The sequence below is a fragment of the Tauraco erythrolophus genome, chromosome 7 (assembly GCF_009769465.1).
Source record: "Tauraco erythrolophus isolate bTauEry1 chromosome 7, bTauEry1.pri, whole genome shotgun sequence".
Classification (NCBI taxonomy): domain Eukaryota; kingdom Metazoa; phylum Chordata; class Aves; order Musophagiformes; family Musophagidae; genus Tauraco; species Tauraco erythrolophus.
The window spans coordinates 28,121,228-28,143,083 of NC_141471.1; the positions used below are offsets into that span (position 1 = coordinate 28,121,228).

Below are 21,856 nucleotides of genomic sequence, written 5' to 3' on the forward strand. Positions count from 1 at the left end.
TGTTGCCAAACTGCAGAACTAAAAGGATGCAAAAACTCTTATCTAGTCCAAAGGGCTCTGAGGGGCAACTTCTTAATCAAAATTCAAATGCGTGCAACAGATTAGGAAAATGACTTCAAATGGGATTTCAACCATATCTGAGAGAGACCCAAAAATCCTGAGCAGATTGGTAGGCAAAATACTACCTACACTGCCGTTAAAAAGCTTGTTTTCTTTTCCAGGCATTTCTCACGTAAAAAAATAGCTCACTGATGTCAACTGATCGCACAGATTAATGTTGATTAAGGTGCTGCTGCTTAGTTTTATTGATATCAAATGCCATTTTTCTGATAGTTTTGATTTCTCTTTCTCAAACTGAAAACTGTATCATCATGAATAGGACCAGAGTGATGGAGGAATAAAGAAATTACGGTCCTCTGTCTACAGCCAGTGCACCCAGTGGTCCAGTTTGTTAATGTTTTTCCCAGCTATACCATTTACTGTGAGTTGTTGTGGATTGAACTGGGAGTCCCCAGGCCTTGAAAGGGTCCCTGCAGGGTACCTTGCCAGGACGGGCAGATCTGCCAAGTAAGTGCAGAATCTGTGACGGTGTGAGCTGGACTGGTGTAACTCCTGCTGGTGGGCTTCAGCTGGGAATTTGATTGGCAAGTGTTAACATCCGTGGTGTGATCCCCATGCAGGTACAGCTATGCTGGCCACTCTGACATCCCTCATGCTGCTCTTTTGCCTGCCATTTTCATTGAATGATTTCCTCTTCTGATTTCACATACTATTATTTTCTTTCATTAAAGGAAAATGTTTACAAAGACAACAAAGCATTTGGGGCCAAGATTGCGTTTAATGTGCAGGTGATGTTTTGTTGGCAATATCCTCCATATCATGGACTAAATATGCCTTTATCATTTTGAGGAGAGAGCTGATGACTGCAGAGGGCTTTATGATGGATGAAAGTGCCATATAATTTCTAGCATATAGATTTACTCTCTGGTCATCCACTCACCCTGGCAATAACGTGGGTGGAGTTTTCGTTACTATTAACAGAGCATTGCCATTTAAATTTCCCATGTATCAAGCAAACAACAGACTTCCATTGCGTATACATGGCACTGCCATTGATCTGATTGATTCTGAGTTGCAGTGGTGGATGTGATCAGTGATGTGTGAGTTAATAGGAAAGGCACAGTTAGCTCTTTTCATGAATGTCTGTATTAATCAGGACTATCTTTGCAGTAAAGTGCTAATAAGAAAACCAGTATTGATACAGTTAGATGACAACCCATAATAGTGATGATGTTAGAAAATAAATAAATTATCCATGACTTGTTACAGATTTGTGCAACACTGGTGGGATTTTAAAACTGTAGAAAAAGATTGATATCACATGTTCTTTAGAGATCTGGCTCTATTTCTGTATGATGTGACTTTTTATCTCTTTATCCTTCATTTCCAAGGCTCAGTTAACTACAGGATAGGTTGACAGAGATTTAAAACACAAAGAGTGTGCATGGCTTCACATCACTCTCCCACAGACAATTGTGTTGAAGACTAAATGGTGAGGGAGGTCTTTCTGTAGCTCAGAAGAAATGCTTTTGCCGAATTTGTGTGATTGGAGTCAAATCAGGAATATTAGGCATGTCTCCTGCCTCTTGGAAAGACGATCTGAGCACAAGACTGTTGGCGGAGTAATATGCTGCTTCGTTAAAGAGAAGCTTAGGGTTGTTGGGTTGCCTGGTTGTGTGCCTTGGCTGCGGCTTTTTGGGGGAATGGCCCAGCTTTCCCTGGGAAGGGTGGAGGAGAATCTGCCTTTGTGCAGGATAGCCCATAGCTTGCAGAGTGTGCTCCCCGGGGGGCTGAATATGTGAAGGATACTGAAACCGAGCTGGTGGTCTGTGTGGGGCTGTTCCAGAGGAAGGGGAGGGATCCTGGGATGGCAGCCCTTCAGGACACCTGCAGCAGCTAAAGCTATCACGCTTCCAATTTTTGCGAGTAAAATTATTACTTGTCTCAGAGGTATGGGGCTGTTTGGAGCAGGTCTCGGTCTCGTACTTAAAATTTAAATCCATTTGTGGATCTAGGTCCTAGAGTCTGGCAGAGCTGCTGAGGCTGATGAAGATGAAAAGGCTTTAGCTTCGGTGCGTAAAAGCATTAAAACATCATTTTGAACAGCAGACAAAAATGAGTTTGTTTCACAAAGGTAGTTTTCTATTCCATGTTCATTGATATTCTGGTCTGATTTCTTGAAATAAAAATTGTGAAACAAATATCCTGCTTTCTACTCTGTCAGTGTAGTCCAAGAGCCAGTTTTTATATAGAAGTATATTTGTAACAATTTTAGAAGCACTGTTTTTGATATAATTATCTTTTTTTCAGTAAATAGAGAAAATGTTTAATTCTGTTTTCATCTTGGTTTCCATAATTTTGTTTCCAGCAGAGTCAAAATGTCAGACAAAAGTGATTTAAAAGCAGAACTTGAGCGCAAAAAGCAGCGTTTGGCTCAGATAAGAGAAGAAAAGAAACGGAAGGAGGAAGAAAGAAAGAAGAAAGAGGTAAATATGCAAAAGTGCCTGTTAGATAGCTCAGCTCATGCTTGCAGAAGGGGCTTGCTGAGGTTTTGACATCTCAGTATTGTATACCCCAAGGTATCTGTCATGTGGAATGAGATCCTCAAACCCACATCAGTCTAACCTTAAAATCAAAATGCTTATTTTGAGTCAAGAAAGTTGGGGTGAGGGAATTGCTTTTAAAACCAACTCACTGTCAGATGACAACAGTTTAGACAACATGATGTGTATGTGTGTGTGGAAAGAAAAATTGATTTGCCACAGTGCTTTTTCCTGGGCTCTCCTTCAATGGAAAGGGAGTGGAGAGTGGGGAAAGACAGAAAGAGGACTCACATTTTTTTCAAGCCATTACAATCTAAATATGTATTTTTGTTCTCTGAAGACTAGTTTGATTACTAGCTAAGGTAACAGATTTACAATTATTATTCTCCAGTAAAGTAAAACATAATTGCAATTGCATTTTCATCTTCTGGCATGGGTGCATCTTTCAGTTCTCTTAAAGTTTGATTGACATATTAGTTTATTTGTCCTTGACAATATGCATTAGGTTTTTCATTAAGGGATTTGTACTTCTTTTTATTCAGTCACTTAGTGGAATAGAGGTGAGAATTGACAGGGAGTGGATATTCATTTTCATGCAAAGTCAGAGAAGCATTAAGTGATTATGTTTCCTTTCCTTCAAATGTCAACACTTACCATAGTTTAAAGCACCTGTTATCCTTTACTAATAACTGGTTTCCTTTTAAACTGACACTTTAATACTGTACATGAATTTCATGGAATTACTGTGGAAATATGATGCGATCCAAGAAATCAGCATTCCAGTTTTGGCAGTCTTTTTAATCTTTTTTCATTTGAGCCATTTTTGTGCAATTACCAGCACACCCCCCAGTGAGGCTCCTGGAGTCGCCAGGGGAGTCCTCTGTAAGCAGAACTTTAAACGTTAACATTTTCAGTGTTCATTACTAGCCTGCTAATGAATTAGAGGGAAGGGAGCCAAGCTAATGGCTCGAGGAAGCTATTAAGTCCTTTCCTTTGTCCTCCGCCTCTGATTTTATGGCTTGTGGAGATCTTGTGGAGGCTGGAACTTTCCATTGGCCCTGATAGCCAGCTCCAGCTCGGAACACCCAGCTCCAGCTCGGAACACCCAGCTCCACAGATTATACTGCGATGCCCAGCTGTGGCACCGTAAATAGGGTGCACTGAGAGGCCTGATGGCCTCGAGGAGTGAAGTCTAACATTCACTTGGGTGCTTAACCATGTACACTAGTGCAGAGGAGTTCTCTACAGCCCTACGTATCGTGAGATAGTTCAGGCTAGCTCATGGGAAAAGCTGAGCACAGGTATGCCTGAACTTTGTCTGTAAAAGCAATGTTCTTCTGCATCCTGGCCATGTCCAAACTGGAGGACATGGGAATGCCTCTGAACTTCAAGGATTTCTGATGTGCCTGCACCAACATCAACACCAGGCTGAGGCACCGTGCAAGTCCCATGCCCCACACTCTGGTTTCAATGGAAGGGAAAACCTCTGTGTGTGGAGGCTAGATAGGATCAGACAGGTTGATAGATACAACCACTTGCATTTTGTTTTATTTGCATTACTGGTTACTGCATTCGACTACAAAGGGAGACATGGGTTCATTTCCCTTATCTGCTTGGTAGAAGGGCTGCAAGCCTGTTTTTTTCAATGGAGTGCGCTAACCACTAGGCTGAGGTATTGGTGTTTTCCTTCCACCCTGCTAAATTGGGGAATGATGAGCCAAATGTAAGGGATTCTGGCTAATGCAGATGTTGCTCCTTCTGTTTCTAGGTCCCAGTTGGCCAGAGAGGGGGGGAGGCTAATGTATGGAAGCTCCAGGGACTTACAGACATCTAAGCAAAGAGGAAGGGGTCTTACAGACCATTAGTGCCCAGGGCTGCCAGAATCCTATTTTAGACATGTTAGTCCTTTCCCTTGCTCCTATTAGAGGTTGAAGTTTATGAGAAAGCATTTTTACTGCCACCAAGAGCTTGGGACCTAATGTAGGCCCTTAAGCTACATCACTGAAGTCCAGTGGAATTTTATTTCTTGATTCTGGAGGAAGTAGGAAGGGGCCATTTTTATTTAGGATAATGATATCTGTTATTCTATGATCAGCTTTTATATTAGCTGAATAAATTGCATCTGATGAGTGAGAGGCGGACGATTCCTGTCAATGTGCTGTAAAAAGGATACTTGCAAGGATCAGTTTTCCCATGCATTCGGGGAAAAATATTGCTACCGATATGTACAGTATAAATTATTTCAGTTATAAATTATCTAAACGTGTCTCAGTGAATTTCAAAGCGTACCTAAGCAGTGGTGCATATAAATATTTTCCACACACTTAATTGCTAGAGCTGATTATATGTGGCTGAAACTTTTCTGGTTTGTATTGTTTTAACTCAGGCTGATCTACAGCAGAAGAAGGAGCCAGCTCAGGAGGATTCTGACTTAGATCGCAAAAGAAGAGAGACAGAAGCTTTGTTACAGAGCATTGGTATATCCCCAGAACCACCTCTAGGTATTTAAGAGAAGCACACTGTAAAGTGTTCAACTCTGCCACAATGATTGCATTCTTTCTATTAAAGCATGCTTGGCTTTATTTTTATTTTTGGCTGTATTAGTGAAGTGAACTCTTCTGTTTCAATGCCTGCCATACCATACACATATACCAACTCATGGCATATTGAGTACTTGTTATTGCCAAAAACATTTGTTTCATTTCTTCAAGAAATTTTTGTGAATGTAATGCAGGTTGGTTTTGCATACCAGCAGTGATTTCTTTTCTGATGGACTATTTTATCTTCTCTCACATCTATATGATGACCCCAAAATATTGTGCTGTACTTCATTAGCCCCAAGTTTTGATTCAAAAATTCAGATTAAGCATTTGCTAAGGAAGGAGGAGAGTAGTCGTGTGGAAACTCCCACTGATTTTCCTTTAAAATCAAGCAAAACTGGAGAGGTGAAATAAAAAGACAAATCACAAATAGCAAAAAGCTTATCATCAGATCATTACTGTAGATTTTAGCTCTGGTTTCATGTGCTCGACCTCTTTTTTAGTTTTGATGTTTCAGTTCTAGAATCTGAAGTCTTCAGTTTAAAGATACATATGACAAAGTTTATAGTATCTGAATATTGGTTATCTTGATAAAGTTCTGTCTCACTTACTGAGTGGCCCTAAAGTGAAGAATTTCCTTCCTTCCTTCCTTCCTTCCTTCCTTCCTTCCTTCCTTCCTTCCTTCCTTCCTTCCTGTGCTTTCTTCTCCCTTGAATCCAGAATCTCTCTGTTTAGCTGAAATACTGGCCCTTGTATTAAATTAATTGAGGCTGAATCTAGGATTTTACTCCTAGATTTTCTTGCCTGTAATCTTTAGGAAAAACTCCAAATTTGACAAAATACTGAAGCTTTGATTTAGGAAAGCATCTTATATGGATAATTGGATGCATATGCAAGTCATTTGTGACATTCTCAATTGGGATTTCACTTCATAACTTGCATCAGCCAATATTTATGAAGAAAAGTTACTATTTTTATAAGTTATGATATAGTGACTGAAACTTTTAAATACCACTTCTCAGAAGAATTGTCTGAGAAGTAATGGTTAGGTTATTTTTATACATCATAAAATATATTTTGTACATTATACTGTGATATTATAAAATCAGATACATTTTTAATGTTCTAGCATTTTAAATACTCATTTTATCTAAAAATGATGATATATTTCCTTATCATGTTATTAACTAAACACATATATTCATGTTGCAAATTATGAAGTCTTATCCTAGTTAATTATTTTGATTTTGATACTGTCAAAAGAGAAGATAATTCATTTAGTTAGACAGTAATATTTTGTCTTCTTTCATTCCCTGCGTATACACTCGCAATTAATATACAAAGGAGGCTTTAATTCTGCCTTCATATACACATATGATACCCAGATCCCACTGTGAATATGGAATACATAAACAGCCACAACATACCTGTAACCTGCCAAAGAGCTGTCGTGAAGATGAATTCACTTTTCATGCTGCACTCATTTCTGTTACAGCCTCTAGTGAGAATCTCCGTGAAATGTTTGACCACATGGAAAATCCAAATCTCTTGACAGGTCTGCCATTATGCATTATAGAGCATAACAAAATAGTTTGAAGTTTTAGGCCGTTGAATTTATAACAGGAAATGCACATGATTTAAACCAAATGGAGAACTTTGCTTTTGCATTAAAACCCCTTTTTGTGTTTTATTCAATCTAGCTGCTTTGAAGAATGCTTGCATTAAATCTTGACCGGAGCCATCTCTGCATTTTAAATATTTTTGAGAAACCATTTTAAAAGAAATCAGGATATTTTTACTTTTTTATTTATTATTTCCTTGCTGAAGAGCTTTAACTCGGGCTGACCTTGAGCTATGAACTTCCTTTCCTGTTTCAGGAAACAAAACTGCCTTTGCATGAAATATGCTTCAAAAGCCCTGGCAAGCCAAAGAGGAAATAATTTCTAGAGCTTGGGCAAATAGTATCTAAACCAAGGGAAACTTTTCCTTGAGTGTTGAAATCATGTCCCACCCAAAATGGAAACTTTACATGACCTAAATTACTTAAGAAAACATAATCACTAAGCAAATGAATGTGCATTCTCACCATCTTTGGGAAATGATTTTAACTTAGCTGGATTTCCTTATTTAGCTTTTATTTTTGATGTCATTTCCACACTGCAGCCTTAGACCATATCTAATGGACACTGGCGTTTTATTTAAATTGAAAATTTGGGAAGTATGCTTGTTCTATTGCCTACTTGGCTTTATCAGAAGAGTTCACTTAGTTTTTTGACAAGACAAGCCCTGATATTTCTTCGTACCTTTAAAATCTTTTGCAAGTCAACTTTAAACTATACCCAAGAAAAACAAGTGCTATTTTATTTCCACTGATATCTCCTCCATTAATTAGCTGTAGACTCCCATTGGGCTTTCAGTCCTGTCTAAATTCATGTCAGTTTTAACACTTCCAAAAGACTTAAAATTCACTTGACTCTCTTCCTTTTCTTTTTGTTTCCTTCCTTATTTGCTTTCACCATTTCAAACTCTCCTACTCATTCATCCACTATCATTTTGGTCCATTGGTTTTGATTTGTCTGACACTGCTCTTCATCAGTGCAGTCGCTGCATGTGTTAACATGGGATACCTGTTATTTTCATTATTTAGTCCCAACCCCTATGTCTCCCTCTTCGAAATCAGTGAGCACACCCAGTGACGCAGGCAGCCAGGACTCAGGAGATCTGGGACCCATAGGAAGGTAAGACGCGGAGTCGACAGCGTTGAATAAATGTGGGTTTTTCACTTCACTCTTACTTCCCCGTTTTTACCTTTGCTTCTGTAAATGAGAACGTGCCGTATCTAACACGTACTTTTGTTTCTGTGTTTTCCACTGCGTGTTATCATCCAGTAAGACTGGTCTCAGAGGTGAGGTAAATAAATGCATGCAGCAGGTGGATCTTAAGCTATAAACCCTGCACCTTGTGTTGGAAGCAAGAGCTGAATTTATGCTTCTAAAAGGGCCCACAGAAAACTGAGTTCTGTGTGGCTATACACTGAAAAGAGAGGGAAATGCCTGGTGGTAGAACCTGTTCCTCATGCGAGTTATCTTTGTTCACATAACCAGGCCCCTTTGAAGTCCTCCCTGGTGTAACACCAGGCTGGCTCAGGTTCTTGTGTGGCTGCTCATGGCAGCATGTGCCACTGGCAGTGGCAGGGGAGAGCTGGTATGGAAACGTGCCGAAACACCACAGGACCAGCTGGCAATTCTGCCTTGGAAACTGCAGATATCAGAGAGTGTCATGCAGAATGGGAGGGAAGCAGCTCTCTTCTTGTTGGAAAGGGATGATGGGGGGTGTGTAAGGGATGGGCACAAGAGCAAGCTTCTTATCGTTGTTCGTACGGCTGAAATAGGAAATGAAGTGGCAGTCACTGAGTAACTCCTGTTCTGGAGTAGAAAAGAAAAGAGGATGCTGCTGGTAACAAAGCATATGTTCAAGTAAGAAAAGGTCCAAGCAACTACGCTGAACATTTTGAGAAATATAAAACACGGGTCCCAATAGCTCTTTTTGTATCAAACTAATTCAACATAAAGCTGAGCTGCCAGCTCATTCAAATCTGTGAGCCAAGACTCTGCTAATGGCTTCAAAACACAGTGATTGCTCTCCACAGTTAACAGATGTCAGGAGTAGACACCATGCATTTGCAGACATCAACACTAGTGTCACAGAGCTTCAGCTTACCAGATTTCATACCACACCAGCCTTCTGCTTAGAAAAATCATGCTTCCATAATAATGTCCCCCTCCAGCCAGATGCAGACACTGTCCGTTGTGATGTGGAGGTTGCACAGCTCCTGCTGAAACCTGCTCAGCCCTTCTCCCAGGTCTACCTTCTAGAAGAAACGGAGGTTGTTAAGTAGGAAAGCCCTAGCCTGTAAGATATGGCAGTTCAAAACACAGAAAATAGTACAATGCTACATTCATAAATAAATGCAGTAGACTTCAGAAAATAAAAGTACTTTGAGCAGAACAAAAATTGTTTTTAAGCAAACTGTAGCCTGCTCTTCAGGATAAAGTTATTTCCCACAGCCCTACATGCAGCTGGCTAGCTGGAGACTTCTAAATTCCTGGTTTTCTTCTGCAACTTAATGGTGTAACGTTTTTACTGTTAAGGTAGTCAGCAACAGGCAATGAAATCATGTGACCATGTGTCCTTACAGAGGAGAACGGAGTTTGTCCTCTTCTTCAAAGCTCGTGACATACTGTGTTGTGGGCTTTCAGTTTGGATCCACTTTCTGGCTTGTTGTGGCCATACTAGGAACTCAGTGGGAATCCCAAGACCTTGTTTGTAGTCCACCAGTTTGCTTGCCATCCTCTCTGGTATTGAAAGGGCTATGTTGTGTGCCAGGAAGGCACCTGTGTGCAGGTGTTTGCTTGGAGCCATTGGTTTGTGGTAATGAAAATTCAATGATGTCTGGTCCAGGCCCTGGGTAATCTCTGTAACCTGTGGATAACGCTGGGTGGCAGTTAGTTTGTCACTGGGTACAGGTAGATGTGCTCAGTATGTGGACGTGTGAACAAGTACCCTCAAGTATGCATGTGTGGTAGGGCAGTCAAACCCGAAGAACAAAATGTTGGTAGACCTGTCATCACAGCGGGTAAAAAGGACGAAATCACCTCTGCTGTTTTCTGTCTGAGAGACGTCTAGACCATACTTCTGACTTATTTTGATTATTGTATATATGAATGCCTGTTCATCTGTATAAGCAAGGTTACTTATCTTCATTTTAGTGTTACCATTCCATTTTGCTCTCTATGATAGAGAGGGCACTTTTGCTGGATCTCCTCTCATGCCATCATCCTTATAAGATCTTCCCCTTTTCCCCATTCTGCTGCAAATTTGCTGTACAACAGTAGACTGAGCACAGGCATTAGAGGAGAGCAGATTACTTCCAAAGCTGCTAATGCCCCAATCTCGGAGATCACAGCTCATCTGCTGTTGTCGCTGCCAGCACTGCCGCAGAAATAATGAGCTTGCACAGGCTGACAGAAATGCTGCATGCAGCCCAATTACTCATTGCTGAAGTGTTTTCCAGAGGAAGACACAGATATTTGAAAAAAAAGAATCTATGAAGTAATAGATTTTGGTTCACTACAGGAGAGAGGCCCCATTGGAAGCTTTGAAGAAAGGAAGAGATCTTTGTAGGTTCCCATTTCGGGCAGCAATTTCTGGTGCAGAGCTAGATTGGGTTCATATTTCTGTGAGTTGTTGGCACTCCTGATAGTTGTCAGACTTAATCTGTTGGTCCTGATATCACCAAGTATATCTGAGGTATGTTTTGATTGGCAAGCACCTGTGATTTCTTACAGAGCGGTGAACGTAGCCAGAAATCCAGGTTTCTGACATCGACTTTTCAGGAAGGACAGTTGGTAATTTGGGTTTTGGACAGTGTTGAGTAGTTGTTATTCTGGAACCACAGACCTCACTCAGTCTTACTTCGCACGATGGAAACTAACTGGTAACTCACTAACAAAGTGTAATGGTTATATAGGGAGCAAAAGGGCTCCAGCAGCCAATGTGTAAGAGCACCAAATTCTTTGGCATTGAAGCTGGGCAAATATAAAACCAGAAAAACTTCGTAAAATTTTAACGGTGAGACAAATGAATCACTAAAGCAATTTACCTAAAGACTCTATTGGATCTTCTATCATGGGACATTGCTCATTCAGTTTAACATGCCTGCCCGAGAGGCAAGTAATTGGTCAAACAATAATTCATTCAGAAAAGTGGTATAGCTGTTTTGCTGCACAGGAAGAAAAGCTGCATGGTCACAATGGTCCCTTCTGCCATACAATCTATAGACTAGTAATGCTGCTATCCTGTAGGACCGTTGTCCATTATCTCCAGTACAATAGCTCCAGCAACGTTGTCTTTTCCCTGATGCCATTAAGCTTAGGAGAAGGTACGAGGCAGATTGTGTAATAGCACTAAATTATGGAGTCATTTCTATCCTGTGCAGCCCAGGTTTCTGTGGGATTTTTTACTGCTTGATCGTTAGTACCACGTTGCTATTTGTCATAGCCTTTTCACTAGGGATAACACTAAGTTCCAGTTTTCACCTGAGCTGTGCTGGCAACTGTAAGAAGGAGCAGGTGTTAGATAAATAATGGTACTAGAAACTACTGACAGTTTTCTTTGAACGCTTTCAGTTGGACTGGAGAGACAATTTTTTTTTTTTTTTTGGTGGTCTCAGGGATCAATTCTGGGTAGGCAGGAGTGTGTTATACTTTGATTCTGGGAGATTTTACCATAACTGTGGGCTTAAGAAATAGATTTGGTTCATCGGGCTGTTCTGAACAATTCATTAGAGCCTTGTTGTTGAGGTTGTGCGGAGAGCAACTTGCCTATCTCCACATTGCCTTGCGCACCCCACTTCTCTTTTCTGATGGCTGTGTTGCTTGTGCTACACAGATAGGATAGGAAAATTACTTCACAGCGTGAACAGATATTTATCTCTGGATAAATGGGTTATCAGTTCACCGGGCCTTCTGTTATGACATATTCAGACATGATTCATTTTCCACAAGACCATGCAGGAATCTTGCAGGATCCCATGAAGATTCTCCTTGGAATAGAGTATGCTTGGCTCTTTCAGGATAAGTAGTTTGTTTTGTTTAGTATTTTATAGGCATTTTGTTGATGCCCAGTGTCCTATTGCTGACAGTCAGCTTATACGAACACGCACAACTGAAACGCAGACCTCAGCTAACTAGATTTGAGTAAATGTTGTGAAGAAAGGGGCTGAGGTAAAGGCATTTGCCAAGACCTCCTGTGCTGTAGCATGGTGTGAAACACAAATTTGCCTCTTTGGGGCCAATAATGTGGAGCTTCTTTATGATAACTATATGCATCTCAGCCCTCCCTAAGAGGCAGTCTGAACTTTTACTACCTTAGTGTGCTAGAGAGGATGCAAGCTATTACAGTACGACTGTCATGAAACAGTGCCCACGGAGAGGCATGTTTTACTACTCAACATACTTTAGACATTCATAAACCTCATCTTCTCAGCACTCACAGCCATGAACTGTGTGTTTGTGTCATCCAAGGGACTACAGAAGGACAAACCTTGTACAGTGCTTCAGAGCCAGGCAGTGCAAGGCCAAGTCTTGTGGGCTGAGCAGCTCTCTGGAAAAGCCCCAGTGCCCTGTCACAGGTGGAGCCAGAGCACTAGAGTTGGTCTGCACTTCACATGCTGGCTCAACATAACATAGCAGAAATATATCTGTGCTGGAAGGATGCGCTCCTGTGGCTGGGTAGCTTTTGTGTGCTAATACCAGCCTGCGTGGGCGTGTATTCTTGTATTACCCGCAGGGCATCCATGCGTCCACCCTGGCACATTGCACGCTTGGGGGAGTTCCATTTGTCGACCAAGGTGTGATTTATCTGTGTGGGCTATTTTTTCCCTGTATCCTTCACTGCTCTTAGATATTCCCAGCTGGCTTTGCTTCATTGCCCTACAATGGTGGGTTTGCACAGTAGCATCCCATGTTTTGTTGAGCTGGGTTGTGTGTGCGTGCGTGCAGTGAAGTCCCATGCACACGGCACTTCCCTCTGCATGTTTTGTACTGAAACATGAGAATCCATTAGGCTGCATATAAAGTTTCCCACCTTCCATCTGCTCGGTAAACTGCACCAGGCTCAGCTGTCTTGGATGTGTAAAGGTTAATGGTTGCTTTTCTTTCTACATCATCTTCATCTGTGCTCTTTTACTTTCTAAGTTGCATATTTTGCTGCCCATACATTTAGATACCTGATTAGTCTGTGGACTCCTATAAAGACAAAGATGACAGGAAGCATCTTCTGATAGCTTCTTTCAGAGGATAGTTACTTTAATGTGGTGTTTTGTCTGCTGTAAAATACTGCAAGGTCAATTATTTTGTGCTGTTTCTCTCACAGTCTATTGGTTTTGGTGAGTCTGTCTGGCCACAGCTGCTCATTCTATAATTATTGCACTTACTTGGATTAGGGCACTACATAATACTGAGTTTAAATGCTTCTTACCTGATTTACATTGTCATTCCATTGATATCACGGTTTCGAGATGAGTTTGATGCACTGAAATCAGTTCGCTTCCTTCGGTGTGTGAAGTTTACTTGCAGTAAAACAGGGTTAGTCATTATTTAGATTAAGCTATAAATATTTAATGAAAGTTCCAGCGAGAAGGAGTTTCAGCATAGCATTAGGTAGCAAAGAAAAGAAAAAATAAAGGGAAATTGGATTTCTCAAAGAGGTTTTGTGGCAGTAATATGCCATTTTGGTGGCAGTAATATGCCATAGAAGTTAGACCACTCTGGAATCTTGATTGCCTCATTGTTATTATGATTCTTTATTTCTAAATAAAATACAGTTCATGAGCAATCCTAGAAATAGAGCAGCTGTCTGTAATGGTGGAGGACTTTTCTCTGAGGAGCGATATCACCTTTGGCTTTGGCTGTTGGCATAGCTTTTTGTCCACCAAGTTAATTCATCTTGCAGTTACTGTGACCTCTGAATGTGTTCCCAGTTGTATTCCAGAGGACAGAGTGGCAGCTGTCACTTAGGTTGGATGTCCTTACAGATAGAAAGTCAAGAGCATGTCTTCTTCTCTCTCATTCTGTTTTGAAGTTTGCTGACAATATCAGTCTGTGTTCATGTATGTTTTCATCAGATGTGATTATGAGTTGCTTCCATCTACCATGGCCACTTTAAGCCATTTGGGTATAAAAAGAAATACACTTAGGATGTGTTTTCTTCCACTGTGTTGATGTCCATCCTCAGTTTGTATTGGCCTGGTGCAGGGAAAAACAGATGTAATTCCAGTCTTTTTTCCTCTGCAGCGTATTATTTACTACTTTTTGTATAGTTCTTAGATGTTCTGCTTTATAATGCAGTATCTGAACACACAAGACTTGTGTTAAGCCTACATTGCTTCATGTCTGACTCTCAAACACAAATGTTTCTTGCTTCTCAGATATACAATCAAAAGGAAAGAGGTACCTCTGGAGCATCTAGGCACCAAGGGAGTCAGAGCATGTCATTATTATACTTACCCTTTTACAGTTGTGTATTTAATCTTGCTTACTGTCAGTCAAGTTAAAAAAATAAAAGGCATTGCTAGTTAAGTGTGTTCTTACCACATAATATTTAAAATCACAAAGATTTTGTTTACTGATCTCGCATAAATTTATCTAAATGTCACCAAAGTCTTTAGTTTCTGTGCTTTTTAGGCTTTTTGCCTGAAAAATCAGACTTGGCAACTCAGCTTTTATTTTCAGTTTTATTTTCAAGCAGCTCCTTACCTAGTACAGTAATATAACACACTGACAAGCTGAAGAAAGTGTATCAGAATGCCATTCTCTCTTTTAAATGTCTGCTTTGCTGTTTAATTAGACAGATAAAGAAGGCAAAGGAAGAAGGTGGAACCTGGTCTCTCTTTCATTTATACAGGAATGTTGGATTATTGTAGCAGATCATGTTTTACAGTCCATGAAGCATATTTCCTATGTTCTTTTTAGCTACAGAAAACATCTCTCACAGGCATTAACGAAATCATGTTTCTGTAAGAACTACTAAAACTACCGCTAACGTAACCGTATCGCCTAGGGCTTAGCTACTTTATCATTAAGTAAATGCATTTGACAGGTTCTGTTCAATGATGCTGTTTCATCATTGCCTCTCAGCTTTGCATTACCAGCATTTCATTGTGTTATCGTATTCACAAATTATGGGGACCCTTCTTCAAATGTGACCAGTACAAGTGGGTCTGTGTTGTATTGCCTCAGGAGTAGCAGCCGTAACGATTATTAGTAGCAGATTATTTTTTTCTTATGGTGTTTCTTTTAAGATCAGTTTATATGTACAAAATGGCTTTTAGATGGCTGGTTTAGTGGCGTACGTATTTCATAAATAGGCTGAGCCAAAGGGAAGAACAGAACAATGTAAAGACTCTGAGGTAGCTACAGGAAAGACCAAGGGAAAACAACTACTTTACGGTGACCTTCGCTTGAATGGTGTTTTATTCAGAAAAAGAATTTGTAACCCTAGGGACAGTTGTGTAGTGCAGACATGAGTCTTTCACAGTGGAGAATCAAGAGGAATGTTTGCTTGGTGGCCAGAGGCAAACAGGATAACCCATGGGATGCTGGTGTTGCCGCTCCGATTTGGCGGGTTTGGGCTTGGTATGGATGTTTGCCATTACATGGTAAGGCAGAAGTACCCACCCCAGCTGTTAAATTTTTTCCCATATAATTTACCATGACGCCATCGTCAGTATCTCTTGGCACATGTGTTTTATTTTATAGTTTCCAACAGTGTTAGAGGCCAAATTGTGCCTGAAGCCTTCTTGACCTGAATTGTTCTGGCATCTGTGAAGGAGTGACAGTGACAGTGTCAGCTCCTCCCCTTGCCTGGGGGGACCCTGGCTGGCTCAGCTAGCTTTGCTCTAGGAACTCCCCTGCTTTTTAAAGCCATGCTGCAAATCTCTCATGCTTCCCACCTCCAGCCCACGTACAGGACAGTAACAGGGCTGGCCAGTCCTCCTTCCACGAAGCGTTGGCTACTCGGTATATGAGTGGCTGCGTTGAGCTGCTTGTACACATCATGGCTTGCCCTGCATGGGTTAGTATATGAGGCTGGAGCAAGACAGATTTCTTGCAGTCTTTTCACTCCTTTTGTGCCTACACAAGAAGAACTACAATCCTTCTCCTTTATATTCAATGTATATTTAGCCCTAGATATCAGAAGCCTCTCCCTGCCAATTTATTATCTTTTTTTAGCCTATAAACATAAGCAGACACCTTAGGGACTGAGATTTGGCAGTTGCTTTCAAGTGTCTGTATATCTGACCTAGAAAAGTAGAGAGTGTTTTTCAGTGCGTGCCATTTACAAAGTCAGAATGGTCCATATTAATTAGAATCATCTGCAATCCTTTTAGCATGTGAGCCTGTGGCATCGTTAAGGATTTTCATGCTTTCATTGGATGGATAGAGTTCAGTCCTCCAGATCTTTGATTATTTTTCTCATTAGCAAGCATCTCCATGCTATAAATTAAAGGAGAAGGAAAGATTGCCATTCCCAGGGTGCTTCATAAAATGCCTTGGAAACCTGAGACCCAGCTGCATCCAGAAGAAAATAATATTAATGTATAAAGCCCCACTTAACCATTTAGGTTATCAGCCCAGCTGTAGTTACTTCTCTGTAGCTATTTCCAAGCATATCATGCATATATTTAGTCAGACAAGCAGATGATTTTAGGGACTAAAACATTAATCCTCTTAAAACAAAACAACTTATGTGCTAAGACGAGCTCAGCTTAAACAGTTCTCTCGCACAGAATTTCATCTTGATTTAATTAAATTGTGTGAGATCACCTCCTATGTTAAACTGTTTAGCATATTTAAACTGGTACAGTTTGTGTATGTAGATGTTTTCTGTTTCACTAGCCTATTGAAAAGCACCTCGGAAAGTCTCCATTCATGATTTATGTTTAATCTGGAAAAATAGAAAAAGGTTCTGAGTAGCTATTTCAGTGTATTTCAGTAACTAATTTTTTAGGAATTTTCTTCAAATCTGTAAAATGGGAATTGCTACCACTGGAAAGATGTTGATAAATCTCCAGATCTGTTTTTTTTTTTTTTTCCTTTTTCAAGGAGTTTTGAAACAGACTAAGCATCCGATACTATATTTCTCATAAGCAGAACATTTTGATTTTCCTTTTAAAACTGACTTTGATTCAGAAATTTTGGTTCTACTTTTTTACTTTAATAATTCAAAACAATATAATTTTGAGCTGGACTATTAAAAGTTAGATAATTGAGTCATGAAAACTTTTGACTTTTTGACTGTTGATGTGAAAAATTTTTGATAACTCTCATAGAGTGAGGTCTTATTTCAACCTAGTGGTAGCAAAAATCTCATTCCCTTCTGGAATGATTTTGCTATTTCTAGCACAAAATAAATTGTATAAAGGAAGGGAAACACTAGCTCTTCTTTCAGCTAGTAGTTACTGGATTTTAGCACTGAAGCGAAAGTGAAAATTTGCTGACATCTCTCACTTTCTTCTTTAGCTGAGTAATACCAGACTTAAAAATTACAGGTTCCAGCCTTCATGTTACCTTTTTGACTCCTCTGAAAGGATTGTCTTTCCTAGATTTGACTAATAAATTTAACTTAGTCTTTTATGCAATTGTATCCAAAGCCCCTTGAAGTTTATGAGAAAACTTCCCTTATATGCATGTCCATGGACTGAATCAAAGTGTCCTAGTGTGAGTACTGAGGCTCCTTTAAAGCATCTGCAGGAGCTGAATACAACATGTAAAACTTCTCCCACTAAGTTCTTTCTTTAGATTTGTGATCATTTGAATTCTATTTTGTCACATAGACTTACTTTTGTTATAAAAACCAAGATGAAAATATTGCTTTAAAAATGAATTTTCAGGGTTTGCTACAAGAACAAAACAACTTCTGCCTTCCTCCTCCTGAACGTGTTTTTTAATACCACACTTTCAAAATGACTGTTCATGCTACCCAGCACTTACAGTAAATCTCTGTAGAAGCTCAGCAGAAGCTTCTCACTGTTTGACCTTCTGTCCTCACAGATCCAGCTGCTGCTTACAGTGACCCTCGTGGTAAACCAGCATAAATTTGCAGATTAAGATTTCTCTAGCTATAGCACATAAATTGTGAGAATGACAAGGTTCATTACATTGCCAGGAGACTATACTCTGTAACATAGACCTGAATTAAAGGACAGACTTTAAATATATCAAATAAGTTCAGCAGATTGGAATGAACTGCTGATTTAATTAGAGGAATTCTGTGAAATGGGAATCAACAAGATTTTGGTCCTATGATATGTCCTTTCAATTAAAGATATGCCAGAATTGTTCATTCTGATTTAAAAGTCAAGTGGGTTTTGAAAATTATTAAACACATTCAGCAGCATAACCTTATTTAAAAAGAATTTTGAAATATACATGTGTTTTAAATAGTATTTGCCCATGATTTTTATAAATACACCTTAAAAAAAAAAAAAAAGAGGAGTGTTTTAAACTCAAGCCCTTCTGAAAAGGGCTGTTATGGTTGCCAGGCAGCTGAAAGATAGTGCCCTGCTCTCAGGGAGGTCATAGCTGCTCTTTTTATTGGGGAAGAGTAGAAGTCAGAGGTGTCAGCCTGCTTGGAAGTGTAAATGCAAACCCAAGCATCAGGCTGTGCTCCGAGAGTGGTGCCAAACTCCTTGTTCGCTGAATGTATTATGGCATTTTATATTACGATTAGCAGCCCAGCTCTGAACGCAAGAATGTACGGTAAAGTCAGAGCATGCTGCTCTACGGGCAAAAGTGGACATCGTGTTGAAAGGCTCAAATCCTCCCTGACTGCTGATAGCCATCTCACTTATAATGTGCTTCAGAAAACAAGTAGCACAAGGAAGGTATTTTCTTTTTGCCAATCCTTTCAAAGTGGAACAGATCTGCAAAACAAAGCACAGATGGCAGCAGAATAGTGGCTTCAATGCAAAGCATCAGTTGAGGCAAGTGGTACTTTTCCGTCTCTGAGTAGTAGCTTTGAATCTTCCTTTCTTGATGTGTTTTGTTTTGGAGGACACACTTTAAATGTATGACAAATATCAGAAAGTGAAAACTGTAGTGGAGAAAATTAAGATTACAAAAATCTGGAATGAAAGATATAAGAACAACAGCTTCTCTGTACACATACATATTTTTAAACATCTGCAGTAATTTCTCACTAACAGTTTCTTAGTTCGGATTTTCTAATTAATCAGTAGGAAAGTAGGAACTTTGGAGAAACTGACACAAGAAAGTAGGTGGAACTCTTGAAAATTTTATAGCTAAATAATTTTGCAGCCTTGAATTCATTCTGGCAATATTCAGAAATCACAAAAAAATAAGTCTAGATACGTAATAGATTACATATTGAAATTGCAAATAATACTGGGTTGTAATTTGGTATCGTATTGAAAAAATGCATTCAAACACATCTTAAGCATTGTATTCTATTGGTGATTTTAAAATAGGTCACATATCTCGCAGTTGCAGGCAGTATTTTATATGAGTTGAATGGAACCTGTTTTTCAATATATCATCCATGTGCAGGTGCATGATTCTTAACGTAAGCAATTCTGAATCTTTTGGAAATTGTAATCCAAGACTGTATTTTAAGCATGGGGCTCCTCCTTGCATCAGACTCAAAACAAGAATCCTGTTATTCTTTATAATCTTGGACTTTTTGGTTCGCTCTTTTTCCTTGTTCACTTCTTTTGCTAGTTTCGTATGAAGCTGGAAGAAAAGAAAGCAAGAAGCAGACTGAACCTTTCAGGCTCTCAAGTAGCTCTCCTGTCAATGCTGATAGTCTCTTGGCTCTTCATCAGGTGCTAGCAGGGAGATGAAAGGGGGAGCACAGAATCACACAACCAAGAGTGGCTGAGGTGGGAAGGAGATCATCTGGCCAATCCCCTCTGCTCAGAGCGGGGTCACCTAGAGCAGGTTGCTCAGACTGTGTCCAGCTGGGTTTTGAGTCTCTGAAGGAACGGAGACTCCATGAATGCTCTGATCAACCTGTTTCAGTGTTTGACTACCCCCACAGTAAAGACATTTTTTCATATGTTTGAGTGCAATTTCCTTTTCTCAGTTTGTGTCCATTGCCTCTTGTCCTGTCACTGGGCACCTCCAAGAGGAGTCTGGCTCCATCTTCTTTACTCACCCTCACAAGTCACCCACCCAAGTTAGTTGGGCTGTCCACCACCAATTCTTTGGGGACAATCTCCTCTAAAAGCTCCTCACAGTCTAAGTTGAGTGCCTGGAACTACTGCATGGAGCAATCTCCTGTCTCTCTGCTCATATGCAGAGAGCCCGTGGTGACACGTTTCATTGCTGGACCACTTCGTTTAGGTGCCTGAAGATAGTGTAAATACTTACTGCAATGTCAAGACCCCCTGCTACCCTAGATGGGGAAAATGAGACTAGTCACCTTCATATCATTTTAGAAGCATTACCCTGGTAAGCAAAGGTGCGCTGAGACTTCATAAGCTGTGGGTGACTCCATATGCTGTGGGTGACTATATGCTGTGGGTAAGTCCCTCCTTCATTTCTGGTCTCTCTGTTTCAGTTTAGTAACAATCTATGCTCTGCTTAATGAGATTGGCTTTTGATCTCTGAAAACCTCAGCGCAGCTTAATCTGTGGAGTTGTGGCACGCTCCTTCACTGTATTTTAGGGTTAGGAGGGCATAGCTATTTCCCACACAAAGGGTCATTTTAGGACATTGCTGTTGCTGCAAGGGAAGATGCTGGGTTTGGGACCTGTCAGGTCTAACGGTGTTTCATTAGGAACACATATGGATATCTCAGTTCAGCAGATACCTCAGGACTCAGTATGTTGTCAGTGCAGTTTTCTCCTGGTCTGGAAAGCACAACAGCTGTTGGTGACAGGAGATGCCAGAATATGGTGTTTGCTTTCATCCAGTTCTGCTTGAAGGTGGGATTTGCAATGAGGCAAACAGATTTCTACCCTGCAAGAGTCCCCTTGGGAAAGCAGAGTTTGCTGTTACTGCTATGAGCAGCCTTTTCCAAAAACATGGGTTGCCAGGCTTGGTTGCTCTTGACCTGGGAAGGGAGAGCGGGGGGAAAAAAGAAATCATGCAGAACACACGTTCTGTCAGCAACAGATGAGGGAGGATTTGATTTTAGCTTCAGGGAAGCAGAGTCAGAACAAAGCTGCCAGCATATTGCACACTGGTTGAATGGAAAGTGTTGGATTGGGGCACTTACCAGAGACAAACTGTACTGCAATCTGGCCGTGATTCTGGATATTAAATACCATTTTATGATGGTGATTTGCTAGTTATATGTATTGGCACTGATGCTTTACGTGCTTCGTATACTATCACTGAGGCCAGACCTACAGTTGTTTAAATGAACTGAGAAGTTCTCATGGATTCCAGATGGTTTTAGATTACAGACTCCATGGTTAATTAATGCATTCTGAGGCTGGGAACTTTCTAAAAGAGTTCAAATATTTTATTTTATTTTTAGTTTATTTATTTTAGTCTTTTCCACATTTTTAATCTACATAATCGACATTATGCAATCAGAATAAAAATCTTCTGGAAGTAAGGTTCCACAGGGCATCATAACAGATGGCAGAGTGCCTGATTTTCAATGGTTCAGATTCCTTTCACCTCCCACCTTAAACTTTGCAATGGTCTCTGTCCTCTTAAAACTGTGTTCTGGACATCTCCCTAATGCTTTGGACATGTACTCAGAATAGAAAAATGTAGAAAATTGCTTCTCCTGGATGGTCCTTCAATAAATGTATGACATCTAGGTATCTCCCATCAGTTTATTTCTGTAGGTTATTCCCCTACTGACTGGGGAAAAAGAAGTTGCATTGTATCAAAATTATCTGGTACTTTTTCAGTACTAGGAGCTGACACAGCATCAGCATTAATACTGTCCTAAATTTGAGCAAAAAAAAAATAGATTATTGAGATCATAATACAGACCAAATGCAGAAGACTAAAATATGCCTATCTAAAGGAAGAGAGTGAAAGCAGATCAGTTTAAAGAGAGGTAATAACACTTGTACCTTCTCTACTTAGTGCAAGATTCAAAAGCCCTCATTCCCTTCACACTGCTTTAGAACAATCTGTTATTTGATAACAGTTACGGGTTTTTATCCTA

General features: G+C 40.1%; 1 protein-coding gene across 4 annotated transcripts in view; it reads left to right on the top strand.

Annotated features, from left to right (window-relative positions):
* The first annotated feature begins 2,438 nt into the window (after positions 1-2,438).
* DYNC1I1 (dynein cytoplasmic 1 intermediate chain 1) overlaps positions 2,439-21,856 on the top strand; it is a 177,262-nt gene continuing 157,844 nt past the window's right edge. For 2 of the 4 annotated variants that reach the window (XM_086614292.1, XM_086614294.1), the window contains exons 1-3: positions 2,439-2,546; positions 4,990-5,104; positions 7,740-7,881. In XM_086614292.1, coding sequence (XP_086470418.1) covers positions 2,439-2,546; positions 4,990-5,104; positions 7,740-7,881 — 365 coding nt within the window. The remainder of the gene's footprint in view (positions 2,547-4,989; positions 5,105-7,739; positions 7,882-21,856) is intronic. The other 2 variants (XM_086614293.1, XM_086614296.1) reach the window with 1 other exon arrangement.